Here is a 21,019-nt window from a genome sequence, read left to right as displayed (position 1 = left end):
AATGCACCAGCAACCTTTCAGTGCCTTATGAACATGGTTGTGTCTGGGTTCGAGGACTGTGTTGTGTACTGCCTGTGCGATGCCAACCTAATAGCATTGTCTCATTCTTGATAGGATAGGGGAGTATCTCCTGAAATTGGGCCTTTACAGCTGTAGGTATGCCAGATGCTTTATCATTACAATTATAAAGATGCAAATTGTACCATCATTGGTGTACCAGACTTTATAGTCATGGTTATGATAATAAACACATATTGAAGCTTATGGAACAGTTGCAGTTTGGTTAGGATAAGGCAAAAATAACTACCACTTCCCATGTGCAATAATCACTGTGAATTTCTGGTATCTTTGTATAGTGTTTACATTTTTGCTTGACACATTTATATGTATATTTATTCTTTTTTTTAATTTTATTTCTATATTTTAATTTTTCTCTATCTTAATGCCCTTCTGCTGCTGTAATGTGGAAGTGTCCCCAGTGTGGGATGAATAAAGTCTATCTTATCTTATCTTACTTGCTGAGATTTAAGGAAAGATTGTAGTTTGGCTTGAAATAGATGTTTAAGTTTAGAAGAGCTTCTATTATGTGGTTACAGTAATAAACATTGGAATAACCATGATAATAATTACATTCATAAACATGTGGTTGAGACTGAGATCCATCCACCTCAACCTCCTCCTGATGTGGGCCCATCTATCCACCTCAACCTCCTCCTGATATGGATCAGCTGTAATGTTGACACATGCTCCTGGTATGTCGGCTGTGATGTCGACACATGCTCCTGGAGCCGAGCTGCAAAGCGTCCAGCAGAAATTGCTGGCAATTTAAGTTAAATTTACGTTTTAGTTAATAATGATGCTGAAAAACAACTCCTTTGTCTCTGTCTGTGTTTGGGAGACCCCAGTTGCATCAACTTGTGCCACAATATGATACAATGATACTTATTTAAATGAATCAATCATTTGTCATCATATGGTATGAATGACATCATGATGTCATCATTATGAAATGTATTACAATTAAATAATTGGCTTTGCCTGTTTGTGGAACAGGGTATGCATCGCCCTTCTGATGAATATCATTAATTGTTGCTGTTATTACAATAGATTACCAATACTACAGGCAACAATCTCAGTCTAGGCTGAACTGTAGTAGCTGCAGTCATGTTTGTCAATAGTGTGGCATCGTATGCTATCATTTACACATGCAGTGAGTGTTGTGTAATCTGATCCACACCTCCCCTCGTACCTTACTCTACATCCATGTCTGCTTTATTGAAGGTGGCAGATAGAAGCTGAGCTATTTCCGGGAACGTGAAGATGGAAAACAAGGAACCAATAATAGGGCAAAGACAAACTTTACTCTTGCTGTCTAGTTTCTCAACTTTTACATCCTGTTGGATTCATAGACCTAATCTTTGTGTCTGTCATAGTACAAGCTTCCACTCACTGTATGGAAACTTTGTTGTAATTTCTTTGTATTATGAGGCACAGAGGGAACTTGAAAGCATCTGTGTTATTTTATCATGCTATAAAATGTACTATAAACTATGTCAAATATTTTGGATTGGATCCCAGATCCTTTCTAGGATGTTACATGCCTTGCTCCTTTTTATTAGTCCTGTTTTAAGGTTTGTTTATGGTTAATAAATCAAGAAACGTTTGATCAAGTGAATTCTTCTTCAGTAGATCCTGCGGGTTAAAACTGGTCCTTTAATAAAAGAGCTGTGTCCGCCCCCTGTGCTACCTTTTAGCATTCACAGCTTGAGCTGGTCTAGAGTTTTTGAACTACAAATGGATTTTCGTGTTTTTTTCCTCTTTGATATTACCTGTGTGTTGCCAGTTCTGTGGATTTTCTATTGTTTTCTTTGCTGCTCATGCTGAGCTCTTCTGTTTACACAAGACAAATACAAACATAAATCTTATTACTTCCTGTGTGGCAGAGGAGTTCTCTAAGCAAAGACCTACCAGCTGCCAAGTATATAAAATACAGCAAATGTAAACTGACTTATGCAGTTTCACATTTCAGAGGCCACCTGCACTTATGAAAATTAATTAGCATGACCAGTTCATATGATCAGACTCTGTTAGTTACTTCTTTAAAAAATGCAACAAATCTGTCTATCAACTTTTATGAAGTGTCTGAGAGGCAGGCTAGCAGTCTGTTACCCAGACAGAGGCTCTGAGCTGTGTGAGAGACGAAAGCTGCTTTTAAACTGCATCCCTGAACTTGACATGTGTCAGTGCAAATGTCTGAATCATTTGAACAGGACATTGCATGTACCCTGACAGTTACCTATACTGCAGAGTCTTAGTAATGTCTGATGGAGTAAGTAAAGTGAAATCTGGAGAATTCACAGTGTTTGAGTGGTAAATGTTATTGATGTTTCTATCATTTCCCCTGCAGGCTTTACCCAGCTGCCTCATAAAACCAAACCGAATACTTCCAGTATGTGTGAGCATGTCTCTCAATAATCTCCAGTTGTGTGCTGCATCTGTGAAAGGTCAAATGTGGACTGTCATGGGGTTACCCCATGCCCTGTAATATATAAGGTGGCAAACACTTATACACCATTAGTTGCAGCACCTCAGTAGCATTAGCATGGCTGTAGCATTAGGTAGCATGGTAGCATGTTAAGCTAGCACTCACAAACCATTTAATCTTTCTGAACTGTATTGATACACAGACTCGACAACCTTTAGTCAGAAATAATCTCTGAGACACACAGGTTTATTTCACAAACATTTATTCAATGTTTTGGGTACATGTGTTTGTGATGTTATATCCACCCTCCCTCACAGGGCCCTGGTCCCACTGGCAAACAGGAAGTGGGAGATTCCAACTCCATTTGTAGAGAGGGGTATCTGGAGTGTACCACATAAAAGCCAGTCCAGAGGGGTGTTTTAAATGATATCACAGAAATGCTCTTTTGAAGGTCCAGTGTGTAAGATTTAGGTGAAAGAGATCTATTGGCAGATATTTAATGTAGAATAATCCTCATGATGTTTTCACTAGTTCATTTCATCTAAATTGTATGAATTGTAGTTTTCTTTACCCCAGAAAAGTATCTTTATATTTAAATACTTGTCATGTTTTTACATTAGTCCAGACAGCACAAACTAAACACTTTAGTTTTTATGACGACTGAAGGCTACCACAGTTTCTTTTTCATGTTTGGAAGGAGAGGGTGTGGTGAGGGGTGTTCAGCTGCAACATGAAAGTGCATGCTCGATATCACAAAATTCTTCACATTGTACATTTAAATGCCCATCTAATATAATGTTGTGATATTTCTGTGACAGAAATATCACAACATCGGATGAAATGCTGATGGGTATGTATATATTTTTCAATGTCATGTTTGGTAGAGATTTGTTAATTGATATTTGTCTTAATGGTTTATTGTAGGAGGGGCTTCCGCTATAAAGCCCAGGGTGTAGATGCTCTGCAGGGGGAGTTAAGCTTTGGCCTGGAGGCTGTGTGTACTAGAGCCCACGAGTCAGTGGCCTAGTATGGTATTTTACTTCAGTTTGCAGAGTTTTGGGGGTTTTTGTGTTTAGTATTTTTCCATTTTTTTCCTCAACTCTGCACATTTCCACACTGTACCTGCACAGGACTGGTAACAAGAATAAATTTAAGCACCAGGTGAAGTCGAGTCCTGTCTCCTTCTTCCACCATGGGGCTCATTATTACATAGACCCTTTGTGGACCAGATTTTTTTTCACATTTTCACATTTCATATGGGAAAATTGCTAAATTGCGAAAGGTATTCTGTCCTACTTCCCTTCTCTTTGAGTGATCACTTTTCATGTAGCAGTTGAAATCCAAGCATATTGACAAAGATTTTTGCTATAGAAATTTTTTGAATTAATATTAATCTATTCATTCAAATCTAGAAATCTTTTTTTTTTTAAACACTGTTTTATATATATTAACTTGGATGTAGATTGACTTTAAAATATGATTGTGGCATAGGATGATGCCACTGGGGTCTCACCACAACAGCTAGTGACAAACCATTCGCTTTTCAGCATTTTTATTAAACAAACATAAACTCACAAATCTCTAAACTTAGTCAAAAACAGATTAATAATTATATTTAGGGTCATCAGAGGTTAAGGTCACAGTGGCCTCACAAAACATATTTTCGGCCTCTTGACCCTCATATGTGTCTGTCTTTAGGAAATTCCTTTCATTTTTGAACAATTGTCACTGAAAAATGAACTGATTAGATTTCGGTGGTCAGAGGTCAAGGTCGTAGTTACCTCATGTAATTGTGAATGCACAATATAAATATGACGCAAATATTCACTGTGCACAAAGAGCTGTTCATCTGTTTATCCAGAGAGGCTCAACTCAGTACGCAGAACCCTGCACTGGAGAATCAGTTGTTGTGAAGATACCCGTTATCATGAATGCACTGTTGTTGTAAACGACATTGTTACTTACATTGATGAGTCCCAGTAGCCACTGCTACAGAGCACTGATCGCCTGTTTATTCAACATTCATTTGACACATTACATTTCGCACTTCGCTAGGCCCTTCACAATACACATGCAAAGTGTAAGATGAACTGTCCTGAAGATATGTGAGCCACATACAGACAGACAGAGATTTCTGGAATTATTCGATGAATAATCATACATGTCAACCTAGAGTGATACTTCACATTTTAGACTCAAACTGCACAGGTTGGCAGTGGTATACAATCGACAGGCAGTAACTCTAGATGTCTTTTGTTCTCCCTTTGAGCCATCCATTTGTTTATGTGAATTTTTGAAAAAGCTTGTGCTAGTTTTCACAGCTTAGATGCACAGGGAAATGATTTCTTTATTCAGATGAGTCATTCCATCTAAATGTAGATGGACCAGACAATAATAACACAAAATGGTTCTCTGAAATGCTGTCACAGTGACATCCTGGTTTCACCCTCAGTTCCCATGGAGCTGTGGTAAACAGAGCATGAATCACCATTGAAACTCTTGATTGATGAAGATTTAACAAAAGCAAATGTACCTTGTTATTAAAGTGAAAGAAAACCAGAATTCCTCCCACGTGGTGGAAACATTCTGCAAGGCATTTAAAAGAATGATTATCTAGACCTCTGAATGAAGAGTTCTTTTCTTTATTATTATCATTATTATTGTATTTTTCAGATGACAAAACCTGGTGGAGGCAGGAGGCGTCGACAACCCAGCATCACCTGAAGAACTGGAAGGTGAGCGTGCATCACAGCAAAGCAGTCTTTTCTTTTCCAGCTGACCAGAGGTGGAGCAATCAGTGAAGATTCATTATGCATAACTTTCCCTCCAGTGCAGTTTATCTGTATTCTGTAAGAGCATACAATGTATCCACAGATCTCATCCTAAAGGAGAGGTGTTTACTTCTGTTTTGAATAAAAGGAAAAGGTGACAGGCTGTGAACTCAGGTCTCCTGCTTATACGTAAGTCTGAAATGAAGTGAAGTGAAACACATTTATCAGTGAGCTAACAACTACAGTATATTATTAGTTGCCTAACTTTATATAGAGAGAGATAAAAGAAACAGTGGTAACAATTTACAGCTAGGGTAAATAAGCCTGGAAAAGATAGCGAGTGCAGGCTACACTTCCCATTGGCCCTCTCGTCAAAGCTCTGCGTCCAAAAGACATGCACTGACTGCTGGACGACAACTTTTCATGCACAGCGGGAGCAGGGTGAGGGTGCACGCAGGCAGGTCATTAGTGACAGCCCATCATTTCGCTCAGTCAAAATTAAATGATTGGCCGTGTTTATTACAGTCCTGTCAGGGCCACTGACACCACCTATTTTTTTTTCTTCAGACGACTTTGATCATTGATAGCTATAGAGACGTGAAGGCGATTTCAACAAATAAGATAAAGACAGAATCACAAACTCTACCTTTAACCTACAATTACTCACCACATAACATACTTATTGTTGCGGATTAACTCTGGGGTTACAGAGCACTTTTAAATGTTGTATTCTGTGTGACCACATTCTATAACCACAAGATCATTAACAAACAGTTTTCCCCATGATCATTTTCTAATTACTGCTTTTTGATAGTAAATGTGGAAGCACAATAATTACTTTTTCAACATGCTTTGCTCAGTGTGAGCCTTATAAGGTAGTAGAACCACATGAACAGTCATTCTCACTTAATAAAGATCTCAATAAAATCTAAGTGGACATGCATTATTTTCAAGATAAAGACCTTACTTTTTAGAATAGGAAACACATGCTTAGTTAAGACTTAATGTAGAGTTAATTGGACATTATTAAATCAATGTATTGTGTTTTGTTACAAAAGAATTGACTATGAGCATTATTAGTGTCTCACTAAGTGTTATTGAGAGAGAAAAAAGCTTCACATGGTACCAAATTAGTTTATCCACATTACTCTATACAAACTTAATATCCAGCAGTAAAAGTTAATGCTATTAACATAACATGTCAAAATTGCTCTCAGCAATTGTTTTATTTCAGGCTTTTGTTAGGGCCCCTCTACTCATGTTGAGGTCCTGAGTAGTGGAGATCATTTCAGCTGAATTTTCAGTCATCTTCCTCTCACATGTTTTATGGAACAGATACACCTTTACTCTACTGAACTGCCTACAGAGGTAACCTCTCATGTTTTACTTACACGATACAGGCCTAAACCTGGCAACTGACAAGCTCCACTCTGTCTTTACCCTTCTTTAATGAAAGGATGTCTGACAATCAGAGGGAAAAGTAGGCCAGTAGGATATGCTGGCAGACTGTCGGCATATATGTTTCACCCCCACTACACTGCCCATTTGATCTGGGCTTTAAGTTCCTGCCAGACACTGCAGAGAAACTCATTTCATAAGTGATGTTAAAATATTAACCTTACCTGTCCAGTGGGAAAGTGTCATGTGTCAATTAAGTAATTAAAAAGGGGAAGGTGTTGGTTTCCCATACGACTGCAGAGAGAGGGGGCCTCTACATAGGTACCATCAATGAAACAGGATGGATCAGCTTACCCAAGGCAGCTTTCACTTTCCACAATGTATGTAACACTGTAGATCATTAAGTTCAATGCAAATACTTAGTCCTAGTGGTATGGCTCCAGGGATGGCTAAGTCCTGGAGCCATTGGTCAGGCACCACTGAGATCTAGACTGAAACATGACAATGGTAACATTCCCCTGAGCATGAGTGACTGTAAAGATGAGTTTTCATTTAACTGGTGTCAGCAGGTCAAAGTTTGCTGCTCTCCAGTGAAATATCTAAGAATCCCCAAATAATGTGAGAGGATGTCGAATTTATCAAAAGTATTAGAATATGTTACCGACCTTAAGTAATTTAATGGATACCTTACAAATTACATTTAAGGGCATGTATTCTATAACATGTAGTCAGATTCGTTTTAAAAATAACCGCTGGACTTGCCTATTTCTGCTCCAGCTAGTACATGGGGTAACATACCTGACATACCAGCATAGGTAGCAGCTCCACCTGACAGGACCTACTTTTGGTTGAGAGTGAAATGATCCCCATCATGAGGAGTGAGACGGACTGTCAACACTGTGGGGTAACGTTATTCTAATGAGCTTGACATCCAGACTCCAGACTATGGTTACGTTTAGGTAACAAAAGAACTTTGGTGTTTTTTGTGTCATGCTTCTCATCAAACTGTGATCTTTTTACAGGCCATGATCTTTCATTAAACAGATCCATAAAAAGTTAATAATTCTGAAATCATATTATATATCAGATAACCTCATGTTAATAAATGGTTTGTATTTATATAGTGCTTTTCTAATCTTGATGATCACTTGAAGTGCTTTGTTCCACACAAAACATTGTTGTTTGTGTAGTGTAAATGTTATTTCTGGGAGCTCGAAGTTGTTTAATGTTGCTGTAGTTCCCAAATTTGCACATCTCTGTGTCATATTATTACAACTTGGTGACTTCTAAGCTTGTTTGCCCAGCACTGGACAAAACCTCTACACAAAAGTATCACTTAATCCTACAATTTGGGAGCTCCTTAAAAACATACAACCCTGTCCACATGCATCCCACAAAACAGAAAGCCTGTTCCCCACAGTAACAGTGTGTTCCTTGATACTGTCAGGTGTTGTTATGGGTGGTGGCATCGTTGCTGACACTGGTGGAAGATGTGTTTTCTGAGGACAGTAAAGAGGCTCAGTCGGACATCCAGCGTGTCCTCGGGCAGCCCTCCTTGTCTCCTGGAGAGGACCTGGGACAGGACAGCATTGCCCACATTCCCTGGCCTGATGCCTTTGGTAAGTAATTTACTGTCTTATCTCACCAGCAAGCTGTCCAGTATCACTGTTTGCGGCGGTCAACAACAAATTCGGGCACTTCAGTCTGGACTTGTCAGTTTGGCACACACACTCAGTGAGCAGTGGAGTGCACAAAATCAGGCAGTTAAAGGTCAAGAGTTACAGTCAAAGTTCATGTCAAACATCAGGATGAAGAATGAAATCTCAGTGACTTCGGGCGGGCTGTGGCTGAGGGGTAGAGCGGTTGTCCTCCAACCAGAAGTTCAGGAGTTTAATCCCCAGTCTTTCCCATCTGCAATGCCGAAGTGTCCTTGTCAAACCCCAAATGGCCCCCTCATGGAACTAAAAGTGCTACATGCACTGTATGAATGTGTGTGTGAATGGGTGAATGGCAAACTGTACTGTAAAGCACTTTAAGTGGTCATCAAGACTAGAAAAGCTTTTTATAAATACAAACCATTTACCATTTTACTTTGCTTATGGCATGATAGTATCTCTAAAACTGTTGATCTCCTGAAATGTTGTTCTGTTGATTAGAGGTAAGTCAGGTCAGAGCAGGGTGTCCATTTTTCAGATCAGTTTCATAATTAACCAAAAGCAACTCAACTGCTCAGAGATAGTTACCTTAGTGCTTGGCTCTGTTGATTCCTTGTAAAGCTGCCTGCAGCACTATTTGCCTCATGCTGGCTCTGTCTCTCCCTCTTGCATGTCACGCTATCCTCCATGCAGTTAGCCAGACCTTATACATGTAGTTTCAGCTGCAGCTATATGTGTACCTGCAAGTGGCATTCGATTAAGTTCTCTTACCTGAGAACTTCTCTTTTTAATCTCTTGTCTGTGTGCCAGTCTCACAGGCTCTGTTGTACAAAAGAGCAGATTTCAAATTAGTGGCCATGCTAGCTGTATTGCTATCGTCATATGGCTTTCTTGTGGTACAAAGCCTATTATATTTAACCAGGCAGCCAAAATGCTCCAATATATGAGACTTAAATGATGCAAGAGGTTTTTAAATTCTACCACTCCTTCAGTAGCCATGGCTTTCACTGTCACAACTGCTTTGATTTAAAGGTTCAGTGTGTAAGATTTAGGTGAAAGGGATCTATTGACACAATTTTAATAAAAAATTATCCTCATGATGTTTTCACTAGTTCGTTTTATCTATATTATATGAATTGTTGTTTTCTTTACTCTAGAAGGGGGCCTTTATATTTAAATTCTTTATTTTTACATTGAGGAGGTCCTCTCTGTGGAAGCTGCCATGTTTTTTACATTAGTCCAGACTGGACAAACTAAACACCTTTTGAGTTTGTATGACAACTGAAGCTACCACAGGTTCTTTTTCATGTTTGGAAGGGGAGGGTGAGGTGAGGGGTGTTCAGCTGCAACATGCAATTTCAACACTAGATATCACTAACTTCTTCACACTGTACCTTCAACTGCATCTCTGCATTGAAATGTTGCACAAGATTAGGCTTCTTTAAAAAGTCAAAGCTACAGTTAAACTGTATTATAGTGACCCTATCCAGTCAGCCTATCAGCTCCCATGTTCTAAGCCAGTCAAGATGGTGCATGTTACGTAGTTACTATTCATGCTGCTTGTTGGTTGACTTTAGTGAGTTGGTGTGGAATTATAAAGTTTTTCTTGGGTTCAGGTTTTATGTTGGATTCTGCCTGAATGAGTTTGCTGTATCCCTGAGCTTTAGTAAAAGAGCACATTATTTAAGTGAGCGCTAAACTGCCATCCTGTCTCCTGCTCTATTTCTCAGTGCTAACTTATTCTACACTATGAAAACTTTGTCGATCCATATGGATCACAGATCAACCATTGTCCATTACACCATTAGTTAATTCAATTTCAATTTTCACTAGTCAATTTTATTGTGTTTTATTGTTCTGTATGTTGGTAAACTTTGTAAAGCTTATCCAGTGGCTGGAGCCCTGTAACATTGGCTGCCTGCTCCTTGGCCTTTAAACTCTCCATTTTCATCTGTGATTGTAACATTACTCAGACAGTTTCTGTGCTGCTCATTCGCGTAACAAAAGCTTCATAAATCTAAGCTGTAGGCCGTAACATATCAGCATGTCTCTCCTTGATGACTAATATAGCCTGTGGACATTTGCCTGGTAGTTTTCAACACTGATTGTGGCCTTGGTCAATAGAGCAAGGTCCCCTGTGTATGACAGGGTAAAAATAATGACTCCGGTGTGCAGGTTTCTGTCATGCATCACAGTCCTGTTCAAGACAGCCAGCAGAGAAATAAGATGAACAGCTCTGGATTAAATGCCTGTTTATTGTACCACTTTTGTATAAATAAATCATGTTTTGAATAATGGTCACTCTATCAAACAAAGTGGGATTAAAAATAAATAGATAAAAACCTGATAACCCACCATTACTAATGAATCAGACTGAAGGTGTGTGCTGCAAGCATCACTCTAATCTTGCAGTTTCAGTCATTAAACTTTTTCTTGTTAATATGTAAAAAAAACAGAAAATAAATTAAGTTTATATGCTATATTCTGTATGAGCAACATACATGCTTATTAAAGAATCCAGAATGCATCTGTTAAAAAGAACACCTAGCTCTTTATTTTGATAAGCATACATGTGCACACATGCAGGGGGGGCAACCTTGATACAGTTAAGGCTATGATCAGAGTTTGTCCTTTTGAGAGCTGTCATAGACTAACTGTTGTTGTCTAATTTAGGAATTTAGTAATACCTTATTTTGTAAATTAATGCACACTTGTAATAACAGTAACAGTCTATAATACTTTTTAAAATACTTTCTAAATGAAAAGAGAGTTCAAATTTGAATGAATTTATTAACTAATATTAACTGACAAAAAAGCAGCCATGTGCAGTAATATAGGATATTGTGGATGTGATACATTGAGATACATCAAGCTGCATCATTGTTTCCTTTGTTGTTGACTGCTCTTGTGATTAACCTAGTGAATACCAAAGTGTGAGTGAGGGTAATAAAATCAGTTCTTAAGTAAGTCACAGATGTTCTACAATATGAAACTTTTTTGTTTTAAAACATTTTTTTTCTCACTTGAGCCCCTGCCCCCCAAATTGTCTGTGAACGTCCCTTTCAAGCGGGGAAGCCTGGGAGCTGGTTACATTTTACATAATTTCATTATACTTTTGTAGATGTAGTGACTCCCAGTGGCTTGTCAGAAACAACATCACAAATCATAATGGAGCTAATCACTTATATATATATCGAAATTAACTAATCAAAGTCAGTTGTGATAAACATGTAATATGATGTCATCAGGATTAGATGGGGGTGAAGCAGAACTTAGTCCAGGAATTCCCCCCAAAAGAAGGGAAAAGAGAAAATGTAGTATTCCAGGAAATGATAGAATAAAGAATTCATACCTTAGCAAGAATAGACAACAATTAGAAAATGTATCAAATATATGTATTTATCAGATGAATGTATTTAGGTGATATAGCTCTTGTTAGAGTCTTTCTGTAGCCCAAGTGATCAAGAGGCCATACGAGATAAAGGTCTGGGTGAGCAGAGAACCAAATAAAAGTGTTTGCAGACAGAATATATGTGGCATGAGTGATTTGGGGTCTAAAATATAGAACATAACAAAAGGTCAGCAAAAACAGAACTAAAATAAAAGGTCATTCAACTTAACTAAAATTAAGGTCTGAGGACCAAATTATATTAAATGCCAACAGAAATCATAAAATGGTACAATCAAAAAGAATTTAATGGTCCGAGACCAAATTTAAAACAGTTTGCATGTTCGATGAGGGATGTATTATGTAGAACTTCAAGGTCAGAGGACCAAATTATATAAAGTGCCAACAGAAGTTATGGGGTCCTAAGATCATGCAAGGTCACGAAGAGAGTGAATGAGTGTGGGGGGTGACCAAATGTGAAGATCTGAAGAAAGTGCATATGGAAATGGAAAATTTGCTTATATTACTAGAACAACCAGAGCCAGTGAGTAATGTAGTGCACATTGAATGAGGGATTTATAGTGTTGAACAAAATAAAAGGTCAGCAAAGGACCAAACTTAAATAAAAAGGTGTTTCAGGGTTTCAGATTGGAAACTTGTTAAATTGATGCACCTGGCAGCCTGTCGTTGCACTGAGGACAAAGAGAGGGGATCTTGTTTGAGAATTTAAATGGCACTGTGGGACAGAGGAAGGATGTGTGACCCGGCGCTGCCGCAGGAATTACAGGAGATAGATTGTGATGTGGATCTGCGGCTCTGAACATGGCAGTGATGATTTTCCCTTAGTAATGCTTTATCAGACTCGGGAATGGCAGAATGAGGCTGACTACATAAATGTCTATGCCTTGTAATATTTTTGATCTGTTGTGCAGAAATTTCAGCAGTCTTAGGTATGTATGGCCCACATACAGCCGGAGATGGGTCGGCTGAGTGAACCTGTGCCTGGCTGGTTGCACCAAGGAGGTGCAGAACTGACTGACTGGCATGAAGCAGAGGCTGCGTCGTTTTCAAGGGTTTTTAGACAAGAGTTAGATGATGTTCTGTATGGTGAAGGCCAGGGACTGCAGAGTGGTCGTCAAAATATTTTTTGTAGCTGAAGTGGGTGCAGGAGCGGGGGACAGGGACGATGTGTTTCTTATCTTCGGTCATGGGGCTGTGTAAGAAACCGCTTTGTTGGTGCTTTATGGTTGCAAACATGTGCGACTAGGGAGCCAGCTGGAGTCGCTGGATCATGCTCGGGATGGGATCTGCGATCAGGTAGAATCAATGAACAGCTTGCTTGAACCGCCAGCTCCTATAGCTGAGAAGGAGACAGGCCTGGAGCTGGCATAAAGCCGCGATGCTGAAGCTCATCATTGAGGAAATCAGTGTCGCCTGTGGGACATTCATTGTGTTCGCTAGGCAAAGGCGCCTGCGCTGACCACCCGAAGAATTGGAAGTGATCTCTTGGAGCAGATCGATGCTGGGGTCTGAAACCTCCCGGAGATAATCATTGTCAGAGGCTGACATGGAGATGAAAAACGATGTGAAAATAAGCAAGGTGAGTGAAAGATTTGCCTTACAAGCTTCAATGAATGGCGGCTGACTGGAAGAGAGGAGAGGGATTTAAAGTTTTGACAGCAATCGCATGATTGGCTGGAAGGAGCAGTCGCTGGCGTCACTAACTATATCTTTATGATGCTGTTGGGAAAACCTAAGTTGTGTTTGTCCTGTTCGTGTGATGCTTTAATCTTACAGTATAGTGTTTTTGATCACCCAAAGGCTTTCTCGTGACTGCACTCTCACAATAACAGTGTTTATTGGAGTTAGACATGATTGCCTAATTCCAACTCAGATGTAACATGAAATAGTTGTATAATTACATGAAATAATGCAAATCCATGTGGCATGTTTTAACATGGCTGAATATGCACCTGAGTAGAGTCTGACTGAGATGGTCCTGTGCGCTTTGCCTGGGGAATATTTCTATGCATTTTTCTCATCTTTTTTTCCCACATGATTACAAGCTTTCTTTTTGTAAAACACCAAGGCATGAACTGACATGCACCTACACTACTGTAAATACGCCTTCTACAGTGGTAATAACCATTCCACAAGGAACATATTGGAGACATTTAGAGAAAGTTCAGAGAAAAGCCACCCCCCAGGTCAGGAAGTAAAAAATCATTCAGACCTCGGCCAGGTCTTCACAGAGTGGTGGGTAACTCTTGTTTGAAATGTTCCTGGCAACCAAGAAAACAACAAGCTCCTGTTGGAGCTCAGCCAGCAGCTCTCCTCCCCTGCTGATAATGATGCCCCTCGGTGGAAGTACATTTTGCACTACTCAAACTAAGAATTTCACTCCCATTTCCAACACCCATGTCTGCTTTCAATTTCATCACAAATGCCCTCCCCTGCTACTTTATATAAGTCTGTTCTAATGCAGTACATAAACTTAAGTGTGAGAAGTTTTTCACCTTCCAGTGTACACCAGTCCATAAAGGCCACGTTTGACTTGTGGGCCTGTGTTCACTAAGTGTCTTATCTAATCATTACGAATCATTATTTTAATCTTCGGAGTCATTCACAAAGTTCTGAGAAGCATTTTTTTTTATCTCACTCACTCATTTACATTGATCAATTGGTGGGTGACTGGTTAACTTGTTGTCCATGAATGTGGAATACAACCCAATACATAGGAGTAAGAAACAGCATTTGAGGAAATAAGTGATGTAAAATAAAGTGCCCTGTGAGGTGGTCAGCCTTTACTCTTACACTTTGGTTGAAAATATCAAGGAAGATCATATTCCACAAGAAGGGTTTTCAGTAAAATTATATTTATAAATGTATTTTGTTATGTTGGTCATATTGTGAACTATAAATTCAATAGGATTTTAATTCAACATGATTTCTGACTGGACAGATCTAGTCAGACAGATCTATCACACAGAAGAAATCTTTATTTTTGAATTTGGAGGGCAATCAATCATGTGAGGATTTACACAAGTTTTGGATCATGTTACAGGAATGAAACAGCTCCTCTCCTCTGTCTCTATTACATGATTCTGCCCATCTACAATGTTGCATCATTTTAAAGGTTCAGTGTGTAAGATTTAGGTGAAAGTGATATTGGCAGAAATTGAATATAAATAATCCTTGTGATGTTTTCACTAGTGTGTAATCATCTAAATTGTACGAATCATTGTTTTCTTTATCCCAGAATAAGCCCTTTATATTTAAGTACTTTATATTTACATCAGGAGCAGGTACTCTCTACGTGGGCCACTTTAACAGTAGCCCAAAACTAGACAAACTAAACACCTTTCCAGTTTTTATGATGGAAGGCTGCCAATTCAATTCAGTTTAATTTTATTTGTATAGCGCCTAAATCATAATATACATTATCTCAAGGCACTTTACATAGAAGGTCAAGACCATTAAATTGAATTTATATTGAGAAACCCAATGGTTCCAACAATGAGCAGCACTTTGGTGACTGTGGAGGAAAATCTCCCTCGCTAACAAGGAGAAACCTCTCGAACCAGGCTAAATGTGGGAGTTCATCTGCCTCGACCGGTTGGGGTGAGCAAAGAAAAATGGGGAGGAGAGGAGAGATGGGTGGAAAAGAGGGGAGAGAAGAGAGAGAGATAGTGGGGAGGGGGAGGAGGGGGAGGAAGGAGAGAGAGGCGAGAGAGACCAGGAATACTTGAGCACCATTAGGTATCAGATCTGACTAGTTAAAATGTAAACAATAACAGTGTAAAGAAGTTATTGATTATGATTATTATTGATAACAGTCAATAAGAGAGAAGTGGAGAAGTGCTCAGTGCATGATGGGAGTTCCCCCAGCAGTCTATACCTATAGCAGCATGACTAAGGGATGGTTCAGGACTCACCTGATCCAGCCCTAACTATAGGCTTTGTCAAAGAGGAAGGTTTTTAGTTTTACTTTAAATGCTGAGACAGTGTCTGCCTCCTGAACCCAGAGTGGGAGCTGGTTCCACAGGAGAGGAGCCTGGTAGCTGAATGCTCTACCTCCTGTTCTACTCTTACAGACTCTTGGAACCACAAGAGAGCCTGTGTTTTGTGAACGAAGTGATCTACTTGGATAATATGGTGTCATGAGCTCTTTGATATATGAAAGGGCTTGATTGTCAAGGGCTTTATATGTGAGGAGCAGGATCTTGAATTCTATTTTACAGGGAGCCAATGTAGAGAAGCTAAGACAGGAGTAATATGATCTCTCCTTCTAGTTCCTGTCAGCACTTGTGATGCAGCATTTTGGACCAACTGGAGGCTTTTTACAGATTTCCTGGGACATCCTGATAATAAAGAATTACAGTAATCTAGTCCAGAGGTAACAAATGCGTGGACTATTTTTTCAGCATCCTTCTGAGACAGGATGTTTCAAATTTTCTTAATATTGCGCAGTTGGAAGAAAGCTGTCCTAGAGACTTGCTTTATATGTGGGTCAAATGACATGTCCTGGTCAAACATAACTCCAAGGTTCCTTACAGTGGAGCTGGAGGCCAAACTGAAACACTCCAAGGTGACTATCTGTTCGGACAGTGATTCTCTGAGATGTTTAGGGCCAATTACAACGACCCCAGTTTTGTCTGAATCTAGAAGTAAGACGTTTTGGTTCATCCAGGCCTTGATGTTCTTGAGACATTCATGAAGTTGAACTAAGTGATTAGATTCATCATGCTTCATAGAAATGTACAGCTGGGTGTTGTCTGCATAACAATGGAAGTGTATGTGGTGCTTTCTCATGATGTTGCCTAAGGGGAGCATATATAATGTGAAGAGTATCGGTCCAAGGACAGAACCTTGTGTAGCTCCATGAATAACTTGCATGGGCATGAAGGAGTCATTGTTGACGTTAACAAATTGAAATCTATCTGATAAATATGATTTAAACCAGTCTAGTGCAGTTCCTCTGATCCTTATATGTTGTTCTAGTCTCTGTAACAGAATCTTATGATCTATGGTGTCAAATGCTGCACTAAGATCCAACAGGACGAGTACAGAGACAAGTCCTTCATCTGATGCCAGAAAAAGGTCATTAGGGACTTCCAATAGCACTGTTTCTGTGCTGTGATGGATTCTAAATCCTGACTGAAATTTGTCCAGCAAACCGCTACCATCTCAGTAATCACACAGCTGGTTAGCAACAGCTTTTTCTAGGATTTTTGAAATGAAGGGCAGGTTTGATATGGGTCTATAATTAGCTAAAACCTCTGGATCAAGTGTAGGCTTTTTAAGCAGAGGTTTAATAACAGCTACCTTAAAAGCTTGTGGTACATAGCCGGTTAACAAAGACATATTAATCGGTTTTAATATGGAACTGCCAATCAGGGGGGAAAGTTCCTTAAAAAGTCCAGTTGGGACAGAGTCTAATTGACAAGTTGTTTGATTAGATGATGCCACAGGTCTGTTTCATGTTTTGGAAGGGGAGGGTGAGGTGAAAGCTGCAATTTATGTGTATGTATTATATTTTAATGATACAACCACAGAATTCAGAAATGTTCAAATAATATTTGCATGAATTGAATAACTGACTGTCGAGGTGCATGTGTGTTTCCTATTTCTTGTAGAAGAATTGTCACTATTGCAGGAAGAGGAAATTCACAAGGACAGATGGCGGCGCTCCCCCCGTGAACCAAACTCTCTCAGAACATCAAGGAGGAACCGAAAGAAGACCAAAAGCAGCCATGACTGCCATTTGGAGAGGAAGGAGATGCGGGTCCGGGATCTTGGCCTTGGTTATGACTCAGATGAGATAATCCTCTTTAAATACTGTGTTGGCACATGCCACAGCTCCCGCAGGAACTATGACCTGGCTCTCAAGACCCTGTTCGACAATGGGAGCATTTCCGGAAAAAAGGTCAGCGGTCACCCCTGCTGTCGGCCTACCCGCTATGAGACCGTGTCCTTTATGGACACCCAGACTACATGGCAGACAATTAAGTGGCTCTCTGCAGCCAACTGCAGCTGTGTGGGCTAACTGCAAGAGGAGTGTTTATCTCAAATGCACAACTTCACAAAAGCTCTTGTGTGGAAGAGCAGGATGTTGTGAGGCCTTGTTTCTACATTGGGTGACCTACGCCTTGTTCATGTGGTCTGAAGCCAGGGCCTGAGTTGGGATCCACAGTGCCGTGGTTTGGATACCTCCGGACAGAGTCTGATGGCACCAGCAGGCTATCTGGCTGTCCACCTCCAGCAGAGCAGTGGAAGGTTTCATAAATGCCAACAGCAATAAGCACAGAGCAGAGAACTCTGCACTGTTCCATTTTATAGTATATCATATTATTGTCCTTCACTCTGCCTGCTTAAGGCTGTCAGGTGTTGCAACACCCCTCAGGCATGTTTGAGATTTTGAGCTCTTTGGCAATAGAAGCTCAAGTTACTGCTTAAATTCTAAGCACTCATCTTGAGTTGTATCAGCAGAATTCATAATATTTAATTAATGACATCTTTGTTATTTTTGACAGGAGCTCTCACCAGTTTTCTGATCATTTAGGTGATTTGTTAGTATAATATTGATTTTAATTTTAATTAACAACAATATGTTTATCGACAGTAATGGCAGATTAGCATTTGAACTGCTGCTTGCAACAACCCAAACACAGTCCAAATGAAAGTCAGGGTACTGGCAACAAGTAGATACATTTATGTTAAAATAGATTTAAAATTGAAGATGTTGGCTCTATAGTTTGAACTGTAATGCAGCTTCAAAGGTCTGCATGTACATGTTGTGGACTGCATGTATATTTTGTGCTGCTAGCTTGTAGCCTGATAGGTAACAAAGCTGAAAATTTAGATACAATAACTGTCTCTAAAAGAAAAAATAAGTCAGACTAATCAGAGGATCATGTCTTTGAAAATTACATCCACATCATTGCATTTTTTAAATACGTCTCTTTCTTGCTTGGTTTTTAATAGGATATATCCCTTATCCATTATTTGCCATAAAGTTAATCCAGTGACCCTCTTATGATGGATCCATCTAAAGACAGCCTAAAATAAACCAAAACACATCAACCTGTTTGAACACCAAAAACTATGATGTGAACACACTAATAGGAAATTAAATGTTTATAGAAATATTTTCTTTGTAAATACAATGGTCTTTATAAGACCAGGATTTGCTTTCACCATGTGATACAACTCTACCTTTCCTTCCAAGGCAGCTCAACTCAATAACATACTATCTGGTCTGAAAAGTTGAATTAAATAAATCAAAGCAACACACATACACACTAATTTATATTCAGAATGTATTTTGTTATTTTAGAGGGTGACATTTAAATCTTTCCTTGTAGAATATATAACATGCTGTTCTCGAGCTGACCTATGCTCAGTGTAAATGCCATGTACAACAACCGTGGTCTCATCAAGTGTTCACATGATGAGTCAACCCAAGTAGTCAACCCATAGCACGTTTTGTAATGGCTACAGGCACTGTCAAGAGTGGCAGAACAGGGAAATGTTTGGGGCTGTCAAAAAAGGGGCCCCTGATGGCCCCTCACATTGTGGATAAATAAATACATAAAAAAGAAAATTAAAAGCTTTAATGCTCCAATTTGTTTCTGCTGTAGGTCACTCATATATATATATATAAAAGCATCATAAGAAAACCCTATTTTATATATATAGATCCACTTCACAAGGTGGAACATCCTCTGTCCTTAACCCTCAACAGAAAAAGCAAAGGGGCTGAATATTCTGGCCTCCATAGAGACCCTCTCACAGTCGGCACACCAAGCTCCACCCTCATCTAACATTAGTCATAATGTCATTTTCCAAGATAATTTATTGGAAACTTGGCAGTGCTTTTATATGCCTTGGTCCATGATCTCAGACAAAACCTGGTTAGGTGTGAAGCTACCACATTTATGTATCCTGATAAAAATGTGAACCACTGGTGTAACCCTGAAAACCCAGGGTATAACCCTGAAGGTATGTCACTAACCACATCCATGTTTCTTAGTACTGGCCAACGGAGAACTTGTTTTAGCGCAGCTTGTTTACAACTCTGTCAACAGACTATAGTAGGATGCCATCATAAATATAGTCATGAGCCAAACGTCTGCCTGACTGACTTTTCACCTTGTGGGCTATTTTCAGATCAGCTGTGACATGATACCACTCAGTCTGTAGTTTAACAACACATGTCTTTAAATCCAGATTAACTTTCCAGTGCTCGTGTATTACTGTTGTAGAGCAGATAACGTGTATTGTGGTCACATGTCATCACCCAAACAAGAAGCGTATAGACTGCAAACTTTGTCACTAATAACATAATACCACACAGCGTGAAATGATCTAAACTCTGTAAAATTGAAGAAGAAAACTGCCTTCAGTTACCACAAAAAGACTGTACTAGACCATTCAGTTACTCATTCCAATGCAATGATCTTCATTTTCAATCCAACTGCATTGTACCAGTATAGCAAATGTGAGGTAGAGATCATGGTTATGAGAAGTAAGCTAAGCTTATAAAAGCTAATAATATAACAAACTACCTACAATTAAAATGTAAAATAAAAATGTTGAGCACATGATGCAACAGCCTTTTGTGCATGATAACAACATCATTTTTTTATGTAACAACCTAACATTTAGCATATTGTTATTGCTCAAGTGCAATGAACAGGACATTATCCTTCACTTCCCACCGAACAGTATCAATTGTTTGGTTTTTTTGCCAGCTCTTTGCAGTGGCCACAGATTTATGTGTTTGTGTGTCTTTGTACACAGTTAAAATTCTTGTCTCAAATGTGTCCATGAAACATGTATCCATTATCTAATGCCTTATCATTTTAGGGTTGCAGGGCTGGTTTATTATTAATGACATTTACAGTATCTGTGGTTATTACATATTATTATTATTATCATTATTATTATTATTAGTAGTAGTAGTAGTAGTATTAGTAGTATCAGTTTCATAGCGTTTAAAGCTGGCTCTGGATGTAAATGTTATGCTGCAGTATAATGGATATTTACAAGAAGTTTATGTAATGTGAGTGGACCACATATACTTTATTCAGCACAAAAGGCAGTTGCAGTTTCCAGCCCTTGCACATCTAACCAGTATTCATTCTACTTTTTTGTGTCAAGCTGCATTGAAAACTAGTGTGAAATATGTATGATAAGCATTTCTCGCCTGTTTTTACTTTGTGTGTTGGCACTGTGTATCTCTGAAAAGCATGTTTCCACATATAATACCAGGATAACAAAGCACCTCCACACATTTTTATTATCAAGTAGGTTCTGTTTC

At 39.1% G+C, this 21,019-nt stretch overlaps 1 protein-coding gene across 1 annotated transcript in view; it reads left to right on the top strand.

Annotated features, from left to right (window-relative positions):
- LOC109625360 (neurturin) overlaps nucleotides 1–19,112 on the top strand; it is a 31,240-nt gene extending 12,128 nt beyond the window's left edge. Inside the window, exons 2-4 of the mRNA XM_069522599.1 lie at nucleotides 5,159–5,220; nucleotides 8,102–8,273; nucleotides 17,334–19,112. Coding sequence (XP_069378700.1) covers nucleotides 5,159–5,220; nucleotides 8,102–8,273; nucleotides 17,334–17,743 — 644 coding nt within the window. The 3' untranslated portion in view covers nucleotides 17,744–19,112. The remainder of the gene's footprint in view (nucleotides 1–5,158; nucleotides 5,221–8,101; nucleotides 8,274–17,333) is intronic.
- The last annotated feature ends 1,907 nt before the right edge of the window (nucleotides 19,113–21,019 follow it).

Source organism: Paralichthys olivaceus, chromosome 3 (assembly GCF_024713975.1).
Source record: "Paralichthys olivaceus isolate ysfri-2021 chromosome 3, ASM2471397v2, whole genome shotgun sequence".
Lineage (NCBI taxonomy): Eukaryota > Metazoa > Chordata > Actinopteri > Pleuronectiformes > Paralichthyidae > Paralichthys > Paralichthys olivaceus.
This window is presented reverse-complemented; position numbering and strand designations above follow the sequence as displayed.